General features: G+C 43.9%; 1 protein-coding gene across 4 annotated transcripts in view; it reads left to right on the top strand.

The window, feature by feature from the left end:
- The window catches only part of CDC14A (cell division cycle 14A), a 191,664-nt gene that overhangs the window by 84,508 nt on the left and 91,778 nt on the right, over positions 1 to 15,378 (top strand). For 3 of the 4 annotated variants that reach the window (XM_029062853.2, XM_029062850.2, XM_029062851.2), the window contains exons 6-7: positions 9,997 to 10,063; positions 15,109 to 15,171. In XM_029062853.2, the coding sequence (XP_028918686.1) occupies positions 9,997 to 10,063; positions 15,109 to 15,171 (130 nt within the window). The remainder of the gene's footprint in view (positions 1 to 9,996; positions 10,064 to 15,108; positions 15,172 to 15,378) is intronic. The other variant, XM_029062852.2, reaches the window with a different exon arrangement.

Raw genomic sequence — 15,378 nt, 5'->3', positions numbered from 1 at the left:
ACTGTCAGGATTTGGTGACAGACTGAATATGCGGATTGAATGAGAGAGATGAGTCAAGGATTTCCAGGGGCCACCTACAGATCCCGGCCCATCTGGGGCTTATAATATAAGAGTTTGGGAGAGCAGGCATCTTATCCCCATTTTACAGATAAGGAAAATGAGACACAGAATGGTGAGATGCTCGCTTCAGGTCACCCAGCATCCCTGATAGAGCTGGGATTAGATGATGGGACTCTGACTCCCTGTAATAATAATTATAGAACTTGTTAAGCACCTACTGTGCATCAAGGACTGTTCTAAGTGCTGGAGTAGATACAAGTTAATCAGGTTGGACCCAATCCCTGTCCTACATGGCACTCACACTCTTAATACCCATTTAACAGATGAGGCAATAGGACCTGAGAAGTTAAGTGAGTTGCCCAAGGTCACACAGCAGACAAGTAGCAGAGCCTGGATTAGAATCCAGAACCTTCTGACTCCCAGGCCCCTCCTCTATTCACTAAGCCAACTGCTTTTCTATATTCACCTGTACCTCCAGGCCTTGCTGCCGCTCAGCATGGGTTAGTCGGGGCGCCTTAGGTACCTGGCCCTGCCTGCAGCTGGCTTTAGAGGGACTTTTCCTCAGCCTGTGGAGAGACTGGGGTGTGGAGCAGGAGAGGAGCAGGCTCAACAGGGTGGGTAGAGGATGGGTGGGTCCAGGCCCTTTCCAGGGCTTTCTTTGCTGGCCCGGGGCAGATGTCCACCTCCTCCCTTCAGAAACTCCCAGCCTCCCACTTTGCATCCATCTCAGTCTGCTTTGTAACCAGGTAGTACACCCCAGATAAGAAGTCTGGATTGAGATAAGAGGTGGGAGGGTGTTTAGAAGGCAGATTAGAATTGAATATTTAACCCCCTTCTTGAAATTAGGCTATCTATCCCAGAGATTCATATAATAATAATGATGATGACAATTGTGGTATTTGTTAAGTGACTATGTGTCAAGCACTGTTTTAAGCACTGGGGTAGGTACCCATGCCTCACAGTTCATACGTGCCCAGTAGCCCCTGTCATGATGATTGGAGGTTTTATCAAAAAGATATCTGAGAGGCTCACTGTCAAGTAAAGGTGAAAAGGATTGGATTCCACAAACCTCCTTTCACTTCCCAAGATTTCCCAAATGCCAGAGATAAGATCCAAGTTATGATAGTTTAGCATTTATTACTTGCAAAGCACTTCATAAATATTTTAGTCATTTAACACCACAACACCGTGGAGAAGGTCAGCATTCTTTCCATTGTACAGACAGAGAACTTGAGAGCTACAAAATAGTACCATTCAGCAAGGCTTACACACCCAGGTAACTTTAGGTCTACCATGGGTTTATTAAGTGGCAGAAGTTAAGAGTGCTCTGAATATCTCCCAGACTATGGGGTTGGATGTCATCTTGGGATCACTTTTAGAGACAAAACACTAGGTTGGTTGTGCCATTCATCATCGATGATATTTATTGAGCGCTTGCTCTGTACAGGGCACTGTAACTAAGCTCTTGAAGGGAACAGTACAACAGAGTTGTAAGACACATTCCTTGCACACAGTGAGTTTACAGTCTGCCATTTATCTGTCCCCCTGGGATTTTTCTTAGGCTTTTATTGATCAGCTTACCTTCTCACGATGGATTTGGACAAGGATCAGAGGGGTCTTCTGGGGAAAAAAATAAGCCATCACTGATTTGAGGTTTTTTTCTGTTTTTTCAACATTACTAGTAGTCCAGAGAAGTACTTGAAAGCCCAGGATAATTCACTTTCTTGTTTTCATGTCCCACCTTCCAACTTCTGAAGTGTCCCATACACTGATTTCAGAGTGAAGTCATTTTGAATCATAGTTTGTGGAGAGTATTTTTGTTCTCCAAAACATAGGCTTTTCAAATTTGTTTATTTTGTATTCAGCCCAGTGCTCAGAACACTGCTAAGCACACAATAAGCACTCAATAAATACCATAATGCTCGGTGCAGAACTCTGTGCTAAGCACCTGGGAGAATACAGTAGAATTAGTTACACATGACCTTTGTCCTCAAGAAGCTTACAGTCTAGAGGGGGAAGCACAGGTTATAGGAGCTGAACGATATGTACATTAAATACTGCGGGAGGAGGGGCTAGGGGAAGTACCTAAGTACATAGTGGATGAGATCTGAAAGTTTAGGTGACAGAGTGAAATAGGGAGAGTAGATGAGGGATTAATGAGCGAAGACTTCCTGTAGGAGATGTGATTTTAGTAGGGCTTTGAAGATGGGGAGAGTGATGTTCTGTCAGATATGAAGGGAGAGGGAATTCCAGGCAGAAGGGAGGGCGTGAGCAAGGGGTCAACGGCAAGAGATTGGGGTACAGTGGGTAGGTTAGTGTTAGAGGAGTGGTGTGTGAGCTGGATTGTAGTGGGAGAGGAGTGAAGTGAGGTAGGAGGGAGAAAGCTGATTGCTTATAACTAGTGGTCATGAGTTTCTGCAGGAGACAGAGAGGGGTGGGCAACTATCTGATGAGTGATTGGGTATTGGGGAATTTTGTATTTTGAACACCATTGGGCTTGAGTCCCTTGTAATTTAAAGCATTCGTACATGCATGGGATTGTTGAGGGAAAAAAGTAATAGGCTAGAAAGCAAGTGGCTTGCTTTGGGGAAGGGCTTTGAGGGAATTAGTGTTAGGATGAGAGCTGTTGCCAGTTCTCAAAGTGAGTGAGTTACTCCTTTGTCACTGATCCCTTAAATCAAGCCATGGACCAACTGTTAGCCCCTAAACTGCTGACTCTTAAGTTGCCACTGAAAAAGCAGGTAGGACCCCTGAACATTGAATTAAAAATAGATAGGGTTAAATGCTTTCCCTCAGCCTGCCTGAACTTGCTCTTAAGCCTTCAAAGGCTGGAAAACAGGAAAGGGCAAGTTAAAATGATATATGAGCAGAAGTGTCTTAGCAAGGCTAATTGAGTTTTCTGGTCAGTAGAATGGAACTGACCATTATTTTCCCTAAGCAACGGCACTGACTGAACACCTGTTTTTGGCTGTAGTTCTCCTCCTCCCAGTGCCCTTTCCCTTTGATCTTTCAAGTTCTTGCCAAAGTGCTTATCATACCCTCTGGTTTTCCTCTCTGTACTTCTCTCCCTGAGGATAAGCAGCCCCTATTTTTGGTAAGGAAAAGGAGAAGACTTGAAATGAACAATATTATACTTATTTTCCTCCCTTAGTCTCTATTTCAGACACTAAAGTATTATGTATGGTGAGAGGAGGTCTAAGGGAGTTAGTAATGAAGAATTGAGGAAGTATGGGTCCAGGTTTTGTGTACTTCTTGTACTAGATATTCAACCAAGGAGATGAGTGGTTATAGTTATAGTTCAGTTTTTAATAAATCTATGATTCATTTTTAACTGCAGAAGTAAACTATATGGAAAATCTCAAATATAAATATTTTTGCATCTCATTAAAGCTGAGGAAACTCTAATAATAATGAAAATCTTTGTGGTATTTGTTAAGTGCTTACTATGTGCCAAGCACTATACAGAGTGCAGGGATAGATACAAGGTAATCAGTTCAGACACTGCCTTTCCCACATGGGGATCACAGTCTAAGGGAGCAGCAGAGCTAGTGGATAGAGCATGGGCCTGGGAGTCAGAAGCTTCCAATCCTGGCTGTGCCGCTTGTCTGCTGTGTGACTTTGGGCAAGTAACCTTTACTTCTCTGTGCCTCGGTATACCTAATCTGGAAAATGGGGAAGGAAACTGTGAGCCCCATGCGGGACAGGGACTGCGTCCAACCCAATTTGCTTGTATCCACCCTAGTGCTTACTACAGTGCCTGGAACATTGTAAGTACTTAACAAATACCACAATTATTATTATTATTATTAAGTAGGAGAACACATATTGACTCCCCATTTAACAGATGAGGAAACCAAGGCACAGAGCAGTTGGGTAACTTGCCCAAGGTTTCTCAGCAGGCAAGTGGTGGAGGCTGGATTAGAACTCAGGTCCTCTGACTCCCAGGCCCAAGATCTTTCCACTAAGACACATTGCCGAATACCTTCATTCCTGGAAGCTGGCTTGGTTCTGGGGCGATTGGGATGTGAGGCTGAGGAAAACTGACTTAGAGGCAGGTTCAAGAATCTGGTGTGGGCCTCACCTCCAGGAAACACTGGAACCAAGTCACCTGCCTTGAGGGCCTTCAGGTCAAAAATAACCTGGAGCTGGACTGTCTGTGCTGGTAATGTTCTGGATTGGATCTCCCCAGTCAGACCTATGTAAGAGTCTGGTTCATCTTCACTTCTTGAGTACAAACAGAAGGCACAACTTACAAAAAGTCTTTCATTAGTGAAATGCCACTTGCAGATCATTATGGGAATAATAATAACAATAAATAATAATAATAATAAATGGTATTTGTTAAGCGCTTACTATGTGCCAAGCACTGTTCTAAGCATTGGGGTAGATATGAGGTAATCACGTTGTCCCACATGGGGCTCACAGTCTTCATCTTCATTTTACAAATGAGGTAACTGAGGCACAGGGAAGTTAAGTGGATTGCCCGAGGTCATACGGCAGACAAGTGGCAGAGCCGGGATTAGAACCCATGTCCTCTGACTCCCAAGCCCCTGCTCTTTCCACGAAGCCATGCTGCTTCTCAATGTCTGAGACATGTCTGAGATGTGAAGGTACATGTTTTGTGGGGGACGACCTGTAGTGATGCCTGGTGGTAGAGATGGATTTCAATGTTACGGAAGCTAGTCATGGCACAACTCAATGGCTTTTATTATTTAAATCGTCTGGGCATGTTGGAACTTGCAGACTCCTAACAGACATAAAGGAGGTCCAACATTGCAAAACTTCTAAGAACTTGGAGAGTCAAATTGGAAGCTTTGAGTTGGAGACTGTCTTCTTTTCACTATACCCAGATACATAAGAGTGTGAAATATAATTACATTTTCCAGCCAAAATACCGATCCAAGTCCATTTTATAATAATTAAAATATGACTGGATTTTACAGATGTCACTTTAAGATGAATTTTATATAATAAATCGGATTTATCCAAATATAAGAAGAGTATGCCTCATTGTTTTTCGAACTTGACAGAATTTCAAAAAATAAACGCTAGACATGTTTTTGTGCTTGAACCAAGTTTGTTTTTTTAAGCTTTGGTTAGGGTTGTTTTTTTTTTTTATTATTTTCAATAAACTGTCAAGGTCATGCATCTAGAGTCAAGTTACACTTTTTTAATGCTGCACTGATGGAAAGCATTCTGTTACTGAGAAGTGGCTTTCCTGCAGAATGCAAAGAAATGTCAGATACTTTACTGTATCTGGAACAAGTAATAATAATAATAATGTTGGTATTTGTTAAGCGCTTACTATGTGCAGAGCACTGTTCTAAGCACTGGGGTAGACACAAAGGAATCAGGTTGTCCCACGGGGGGCTCACAGTCTTAATCCCCATTTTACAGATGAGGTAACTGAGGCACAGAGAAGTTAAGTGACTTGTCTAAAGTCACACAGCTGACAAGTGGCAGAGCCAGGATTCGAACCCATGATCTCTGACTCTAAAGCCCGCGCTCTTTCCACTGAGCCAACAAACAAGCAGATTTGTTGGACTGCTGAAATAGAATCTTAAGGTTCCAAAAGAAGCCCTGGGTTTTAGCACCAAAACTTGAAATATGCATGACAGGAAATGAGAGAAGCCGTATGATCAGAAGTTTGGTAAAAAAAAAAATAATAATAATGCTGGTATTTGTTAAACGCTTACTATGTGCAGAGCACTGTTCTAAGCGCTGGAATAGATACAGGGTAATCAGGCTGTCCCTCGCGAGGCTCACAGTCTTAATCCCCATTTTACTGATGAGGTAACTGAGGCACAGAGAAGTTAAGTGACTTGCCCACAGTTACACAGCTTAAAAGTGGCAGAGCGGGGATTCGAAAACAGATCGGCTTTTAACACCATTTCATGTTTAATAAGTTAACGGTTAAGTTAATAGTTCCTTGATTTATATCAGGAGTTCTTACTTGGTGAGCCATATGAACACCCTTCAGGTGTAGAATACAATTGGCAAGAGTTGACTCAGGTATGTGGATTTGGAAACTGCCATTTTAAAAGAGTTTAGCTGCCTTGTTAACTTTCTTGCCACTTTTCCTCCACTCCAGCGCTACATCTCCAACACCACCTTTTTACTTCTTGTTTGAGGGTTGAGCTTGGGCATATAAGTGTCATAATATATCCAAATAATCATGATAGATCAATATATCCAAATCATAATATAACTGTGGTATTTAAGTGCTTACTGTGAACTAAGCAGTGAAGTAGATAAAAGACAAATTAGGCTGGACGCAGTCCTCATTCTACTTGGGAGTTGGGGTCTAAGTGGGAAGGATAATAGGTACTAATAATAATAATTATGGTACAGTTAAGTGCTTACTATGTGTTGAGCACTGTTCTAAGCTGGGGTAGATATAAGTTTATCACGTCGGATACAGTCCCTGTCCCACTTGGGGCTCACACTCTCATCCCCATTTTACAGATGAGGTAACAGGAAAAGATAAGTGACTTGCTCAAGGTCACAGAGCGGACATGCGGCATAGCTAGGATTAGAACCCAAGTCCTTCTGACACCCAGTCCCCTGCTCTATCCACTGGGCTGTGCAGTTTCTCAAACAATTTGCCTCTCTGGGTAAGGCCGCTGGCAGGAGGAACAGGAAGATGAGACATAACCTGGGGCTTCAGTGCCACTATCTCTCTCTGCAGGTGTTTGCTAAATTTGTTTCTTTATTGAAATGAAATAAAAGTGTTTCCCTTTTATTGTATCTGTAAATTGGGGATTCAATTCCCGTTCTTCCTCCCATTTACTGTGATCCCCAGCTGGGACAGGGACTCTGTCCAACCTAATCGTTGTATCTTCCCCAGTGCTTAGTTCAGTGCTAAGTATATAGTAAGGGCTTAAATATTATTATTATTATTTATAATAATTTATATCCTAAATTATCCATCCTAATCTTGAATCCACCCCAGTGCTTAGAACAGTGGTCATCACCTAGTAAGCATACGTGCTTAACAAGTACTGCAATGATTATTATAATCATGGACCACTAAAAGTTAAGCCTGTATGACTGGGTAAGACTAGTTACAGCTCCCAGCACTTCAAAAGGCCTTGTTCACAAACTGTTATCCAGAGGACTGTCTCCTTGTCTCTTGACCTGTCTCTCCCCAGAGGTTCTAGGGTTATACAGATTAAAGTGGAGTCTTTGAGGTTTGCCACAAGGCCTCATTGCACTCTTGCCATCGTTAGCTAGTTTCTCCACAACTGTGATTGAGTCCTACCTGACTAGTCTTGTCAGCAAAGGCTATTTTTAGGCCCATGGAAGTTTTGGGACAGTAGGTAATACATGTCCGTCCTGGCTATTTTGAAACATCATCAGGGGTATTTTGTTTTTCAGTGGCTCAGGAACTCAGAGGCATTTTTAGAAAGCATTTGAGACCGAATTTTTGAATAGTTAACTACACATTTGCATTAGTTAGTTAACTTTGAAGATCATGGTGCCTGGAAATATTTCTTTTAAGCAGGCTGTTATGCTCTTGACCTACCATTTGCATTTACCGTTTAGTAAGTCCCGTCTGTAAAAACCTGTTGGGGTCTCCTTTTGCAAGCAATGTTTAATCTGAAGCTGCAACAAAATGCTAAATCCTGTAAGTTTGTCTGTTCTCTGGATGGTGGTCTCTGGCTAGGATGTCTTTATTTTGGGGTTTTTTCTCCCTTTTTCCTCTCCTTTGTGTGCCCCTGGGTCAGTCAGTCAGACCATCAATCAATGCCGCCTTTCCTCTTGTAAAGACTTGCTTAGCAGTGGCTTTCTCTGGCGCCAGACAGTTTCCCTCCTTTGGTCAGCTGGGTGGATAGCAAAGAGATTTGGAGTATGAGGTCAAGTTTCTGCCTCCCACACCCTGGACCTTTGTTAGCATTAAGGGTTGCCCCCAGGCCTTGCCCAATGGGATTGGCACTCCCTGTACTGCAGCGGACACTGTTGCATCACTCTTGGTGGCAGGGCCATTGTACTGGGTTGGCAGGGCCCTAAGCCTGCATGGGCCCAGGTTACTAATGACCCAGGCTGATCACTAGAGCCATGTTCAAGCTTGAACCGGCAAGTGGAACTCACTTGCTTTCAAAATTTTTTAATAGATGATAAACAATTTTTTCTCTTTGATACGTGCAGACATAGATACTTGCAGACATAGATACTGTCTGACTCCTTTTCCCCTGCTTTCCCACCCACCTCCTCCCATCACATGGGGATCTAGGGGACGAACTTAACAAATATTAACTAATTTTTTTTTTTACTAAACCCATGGCTGGCGGAAATCACGTGGGTCTTAGAATTTACTTTCCAATTGCAGATTTGCCACTGCTGTGTTCATCAAGGATTAGCAGAACTTTTCCTTCACTGTAAAATGGACTGTATGCTAATTCTTGAAAGATAGATTCTGGCTTTTTCTCCCCTGCCTTTGGGGTTCCTTGGTCCTGCTGCTGCTTCTACCTACTCTCCTGCCGTTGGTTGTGGCATGCTGGAAAGATCTTGGGATTGGGAGTCAGGAAATCTGGGTTTTAGTCCCAACTCTGCCGCATGCCTGTCGGGTGACCAGGCACCAATCACTTAACTTCTCTGTGCTTCAGTTTCGTCACCTGTAAAGTGAGGGTAAAATACCTGTTTCCCCGCCCCATAGACTGTGAGCCCCATGTGGGACGAGGTCTGTGTCTAATCTGATTTATCTTGTATCTGCCCCAGTGCCTACCGCAATGCTTGGCACATAGTAAGTGCTTAATACATATTGTCATAGTTATTTTGTGCAACTGCTTCGCAGTTCCATTCCTTCTGTGGTGCCCATGCCATTCAGGGGTTCCATGGAGGCAACGGGTGATGATGCCCAGGGAGATTGGCATGGGCTCTAGGGTAGCATTTTGGGGACCCAGAGGCAATGGAGCCTGGGGGACCTGTGCCACATGGAGCCCTGGAACTATGGGATAAGTGGAGGCGTTGGCCCCAATGAGAGCCCTTTGTGGATTTGGTCAGGGGTCTCACGTGTTTTAAAGGTACTTTGCTTCTGTCTTTACCCTGCTGTGGTTTGGCTGTCTTTACACCTCTTCCTGATTGTCTCTCTTTATTGCTGAACTGTAATTTCCAAGCATTTAGTACAGTGCTCTGCACAGAGTAAGCGCTCAGTAAATACTTTGAATGAATGGAAGGCTCTATGGCTCCTATGAGTGGCCTTGGCAGCTCTAGGGGCATTAATTCATTAATTCATTCAATCGTATTTATTGAGCGCTTACAGTTTGCAGAGCACTATATTAAGCACTTGGGAGAGTACAGTATAACAGTAAACAAGACACATGCCCTCCCCACAATGAGCTTACAGTCCAGAGAGGGAGACAGACATCAGGCTGCCATCATCTGGAAGCCATGCCAGTGCTGCAGGGCCAGGTGTGGCAACTGCAAGGACTACAAATTCTCAACGCCTCAGCAGTGCTTGTGCGGGCCATTGCATAACTCCCACAAAGTAGTTTGTGCTTAATTGGGTGCTGGACCAAGCAGGGACCTACATTCCTGAGGCTTGGGCCTACGTTCCTGAAGTTTGGGGCCATGTTTCTGAGCTTTGGGCCTATATTCCTCAGGGTCGGCCCCATCCTGAGGTTTGGACCCATGTTTCCAAGACTCGGGGTGGTTCCCAGGCATTTGGTGTGCCACACTCTGGGAGTCACTGGGGCAGATGTCCTCACAGGATGCCTTGTAGTGTCTAGGTCAGGAGAGCTGATAGAGGCTGGACTGGTTGCTGTTTCCAAGAGTCCAAGTTTTCCCCCACCCCTACCACAGTAGTGGCATTGATGTATGGGAGGATGGACTGTCAGAGGGAAAAAAAATGAAATGAATAACTGCCTTGGTACCTGTTCACAGCTGCATTTTGTTGGGCTAAACATTTCAACTTACAATATTATGTTTCTGTTATAGGGATGCTTCCTTCGGAAACTGCACATACAATCTCACGGTCTTGGACTGTCTGCAGGGCATCCAAAAGGTAAGATGGCCTTCTTTGTACCTTTTAGGATGTGGAAAGCTCTTACTGGGAAGAGGGAAACTCGCAAGGAGGGAAACTCGCAAGGCTCATCATCTCTGCTAGGGAGATGTAGGCCATTAATGGAGATGTGAAGGTGGTTTTTTAAGATTTTGTAGAAACCCAATAGAAGCCTCAGGAAATGTGAATCATTGCCCCAGAGTTTTTTTATACGTGTGATTCATTGCCTCCACGAAGCTCCTTGAAACATTATTTGCTACCCTGTGTTGTGAGTGGAGTCACATCCCTGAGAAGATTGAAGAGTGGAGGAGCTGGTCGCAGGGTTTATCATTCTGATCTCCAACTCAGTACACCTCCTAAAGCACTGACATGGGTTTCCCAACTTTAAGCAGAGATGTCCCCTCGTGTCCCAACCTTATTCCTCTGGGGTTCCTCTGTTCCTCTTTCAAGAAACTCTGAAGCTGAATAGCCCATGGACAATGTGGTTTTCTGCTTGTGCGGTTAGTATTTTTAAGAGAACTGTGAACCCAGCTTTGAAATTTTCATGCCCAAAAAATGGAGGGATATCTCAGTAGACAATAAACTTCTTGAGGGATGGGATCTTAACTTTGCTTGTTACTTATTTTGTATGTGTCTCATTTGCTTAGTGTAAAGTTCTGTGCACTGTAGGCATTCAGCAAATAATTTTGACATTACTGATACTGCCAACTCCAGGAGACTGTGGAGTGTTGAGAGAGGAGTCCCCCATCTTCCAAAGCCTTGGGAGCAGAGTCTGCAGTCAGTCGATCAATCAGTCAGTCATATGTATCGAGCACTTACCGTGTGCAGAACCCAGTACTAAGCTCTGCAGCACTACAATTTAAGAGGGAAGTGGCCCTGGCCTGGGATCAGAAGAACTTGGGTTCTAATCCCAGCTCTGCCAGTTGTCTGCTGTACGACCTTGGAGAAGTCACTTAACTTCTCTTTGCCTCAGTTCCCTCATCTGTAAAATGGGAATTAATCCTGTGAGCCCCATATGGGACATGGAATGTATCCAACCTGATTAGCTTGTATTTACCCCAGTGTTTAGTACAGTATCTGGCACATAGTAAGAGCTTAACAAATGTCATATATCCACATTTACAAATATACGAAAAACAGTTGGTAGACTCATTCTGTGCCCACAACAAGCTCACACTCTAGAGGGGGTCTGCAAAAGTAGTGTGGAATGTTGAAGGTGGTGGATCATCTCATCAAACTCCTCCCCATCTCTCCTCTCCAAGGATCTTTTTCCTGAAATGTTGGGGTGTGGTGCTGGACACAATCTGTTCCCCAGAAGTATAAATGTTGCCAACCGCTGAGTGATATCCTGTCCCACAGCAGTGCTAGTCTGAATAAGAGATGTAGCTTAGAAACAAGTAATGATATGAGCTATCCTTTCCAGCCCCTACTTTATCATTGGCACAAGATGAATCTTTGAAGTTTGTCACCAAGGTTGCAAGAAACTATTATGCAAGCCAAATAAGAAACCTAACTGCACAGAAAAAAACTTAAGCAGAACTGCAAAATTTTCATCAGCGCTTTCTCACCTTTACCGATTGGAACACCATAATACATTACATAACCCTGAGAACCCAGGACCAATTTTTCACTTCAAAATTCTCCTTTCTTAGTTTGCTTTAGGTCTGGGACCTGTAGGGTTGAGCTGATTTGCATGACTGATTAATTGAATGCTGCAGGCAACCGTGCCAGATCTCTAAATGGTGGAGCCATGCTCTGGGATTCAACTGTTGCCATTTATTGCCAAGCAATCACAAATGCACTAGAATCCACTGCCAGAGTTTCTTCTCCACTGTGATTTTGAGGGCAAGTGCCCTTAATCTTTTTTCCAGTTTTCTGGTTTGAAAAAGCACTTTAAGAAAAATATTACAATTAAGGATTGTCAGACTGTCAGTGGTATTAGTTTGAGTGCTTACTGTGTGCAGAGCACTGTACTAAGCACTTGGGAGAGTTCAGTACAACACTATAACAGACACTAAGCTCGTTCCCTGCTCACAACGAGCGTATAGTCCAGAGTTTTTTTCTTTTAATAATTATGGTGTTTGTTAAGCGCTTACTATGTGCCAAACACTGTTCTAAGTACTGGGGTAGGTACAAGTTAATGAGGTTGGACACAGTCCCTGCTCCCCAAGGGGCTCACATTCTTATCCCCATTTTAAAGATGAGGTAACTGAGGCAAAGAAAAGCCAAGTGACTTACCCAAGGTCACATAGCCGACATGTGGAAGAGCTGGGATTAGAAGCCAGATCCTTCTGACTCCCAGGTTCTTGCTTAATCCACTAAGCCATGCTGCTTCTCTTTTGTTGGTCTGCATATCCTCCCCAATTTGGAAGAGTCAATGAATATTTACATTTGCATTCAATAAATACTGTCTGATGGAATGAAACTTGGGAACAATCCCTCCTTTTAATATTTCCCCATAAAGAAACAAAAGCCTAGCATACTGCAAAAGGCCCTTTCAGTGGCAGGGTATCCCCTGTAAAAACCCTCATGTGTTTTTGATTTTTTTTTCTTTTAAAAGAAGCATCTCTTGGAAAGGGTTTCTTTGTATTCATTTTCTGGCACAGGAAATACTGTGTGGAGCCCACGCAATTCAAAATGAGTTCATGCTGGAAGGGAATGTTTCAGTTTTGTTGATATAGTAACTAGTAACATGCTGAAGCAACTTACCACATTGTTTACCTACTTGAGGGAAGTCATGCCATGTACCTACATTCACAAGGTCTCATACATATTTCATGCATTGTCAAATACAAGCAGCTGATTTTATGCAAAACAATAATTTAAAACTTGGTTTAAAGTCCTTCAGCAACAATTTTAAAAGTTGGGTAAGACTTAGATTTAAATATTAAAAATTGGGTGTTTCTTTTTTTTTAAAGTTTAAGTTATTCACATGTACACACTTGCAGGTGGGTGTTTTAGTAATGTTATTACTTCATTATGGCTTTCCAAATCACTAAATATCAAAATGATTAAATATCTCCAATATGAATCAGTGGCTCAATTCCAAGTGGCCAGTATCACAGGCATACTGCGGCACACCTCACATTGTGGAGGGAATTTATTTATGGAAAGAAACTCTTTGTAGGGATTGGGTTTTATTTCTTCAGTATTCTGTCTGTGGTGGTGGTGGTGGGGTGAGGGGGGTATGTTCAGTTGATGCCAGGAAGGCCGTGTCATCTCCCTGGGCAAGACTGATCCTAGGTGTCCTTTTGGGTGGGGCAAGGGGCAGCTGCTATCTTTTCAGTGGCAGCCAGGGTAAGCACCCCACTATGAGGTAAAAGTCCTTGAGTTCCCTTTCCCCAGGTGTCCTGGGCCTCTAGGGTTTTAAGTGAGTTTTGGGGGAGCCTATAAGATAAGGAAGAATCCAATTTAGGTTGTACTTGTTTTATTTCAGGGTCCCATTTAGGTTTTACTCTCAAGAACTTGCCCAATTTCCAGGGTGGTTCCATTCAAGAACTGGGCCCGAGAGCTGGGATCTGTCTTAAGGAACCGTTCCATTTTCCTGTCGTCTCGCTACACTCCGTTTCTCTTGCATGGTGTTCTCAGCTGGAGAGCCACCTGCCTGGACCAGGCCCTCACTGTAGGTCCAAAGTCTTGAGAGGCCTGAGCAAGCTCAGTTATCCAAGATGCACTGGGGTTCAGGAGTTCTGGCTTGGATACACAACCCAGATCCTAACAAGCCCCAAGTGGCTTAGGACTTTACTTTCATGAGGTCCCTCACATAGTGTGTGACATCATCACATCTTCTTGTTTTGATGTCACTGGGCAGCGGCAGCAGAGAGAGAGATAAAGCCTCTCCAGTATCTCCAGGACTCTCTCCTTACTCACAAAGAGATTACACCGGGAAGTGGGATGGGGAGATACACCTCAGCCCCCTGGCATTGCTCTCCTTCATCTTCCTTGCCCAAATGTCCTGGCTCCCTGAGGCAGGGTCCACTGGTGGGCAGTGGGCTGAGTGAATGGCTTCCCAGGGGCCTTTGAGTGGGTATTCTGTAATCGGTCAGCCAAGGAGCCGAGGGCAAGGCAGTCACCCCCTTGATGGCCCTCCACTTGGTGGTGTTGGACCAATAAGCCTGCTCTTAGCTCCTTTAAGCCCCAGCAAGCTACAAGGGAGGCTGTTGATTTATCTCCCAGATCAGGAATTTGGAGACGGTACGTGGTTTTCCAGGGAGCCAGGAAAACAGCAGCTGTGGTTGAGAGGGGAAAGGGAAAAGGTTGAGGGAGGAAGAGAAAGATGAGGCAGGTACAAGTGCCAAACAGGGAGACCTGCACTACCAAGGTCACCCAAGCGTGAAAGATAAGCCTGAAATAGCATTCTTGGGTCAAATGGCAGCTGCCAACCTGTGGACTGTGTTGCTAGAGATCTGCCAATCACCTGCCAGATTTTCCCTGGTAGCAGAACAGTGCTGCAGAGTTGGAGGGAGTTTTGCCGTGGGAGGGGGAATGATTGTGGAGGAAAGAGTGCTCCTTCTTGCCATTTTTGAAGACAACTCATAGCCGGGGTAGGACCTGCAGTGGTGAGGTAGCACAAGAGTCTGGCGGCTGCCTCTGGCGCGTCCAGGGCCGGGGGACACTTAGCACAAGACCACAGGCTTCAATCTCCAGGAAGCCCTGTGTTAATTTGGCCCTGCCCACCCCTTTCATTACTGAGCTCAGCCACTGATGCATGGGCCATGATTTCCTGGAGGATCAAATATCAGTCAGTCATATTTATTGAGTGCTTACTGTGTTCAGAACACTGTACTTAGCGCTTGGGAGAATCCAATACCACAATAAACAGTCACATTCCCTGCCCACAGTGAGTTTATAGTCAACCTCCTTTATGTCCTGGCGGCATCTCTACTGGTCCCTCCTCCATCTACAATGGAGGAAGTATCATTGGTAAATAGAAGATGTTTCCAGGCCTTTTCTTTCAGTGCCAGAGAACATTAAGTGGAAAGACTGTCCAATCTTCAATTATTAGTCCAGTATTGAACAAACCAACTAAAGTTATTTCTTGCCTTTAGGGATTGCAGCATGGATTTTTTGACTTTGAGACATTTGATGTGGAGGAGTATGAGCACTATGAGGTTAGTGATTTCAATTATGTTAATCAAATTTGGTTTTGTATTCATTAATATTCTTACAGACGTTTGGGGTATATAGAATAAATCAGTAAGTTGTAATTGAATGTAAACATTCTTCTGTAGTTGCCAGTCATGAAATAGTATTTGTTTCTGCTGAAACACCATGGCCAAGTGGAAAGAGCACAGCCATAGTAATCAGAAGACCGGGTT

Source organism: Ornithorhynchus anatinus, chromosome 4, assembly GCF_004115215.2.
Source record: "Ornithorhynchus anatinus isolate Pmale09 chromosome 4, mOrnAna1.pri.v4, whole genome shotgun sequence".
Lineage (NCBI taxonomy): Eukaryota > Metazoa > Chordata > Mammalia > Monotremata > Ornithorhynchidae > Ornithorhynchus > Ornithorhynchus anatinus.
This window is presented reverse-complemented; position numbering and strand designations above follow the sequence as displayed.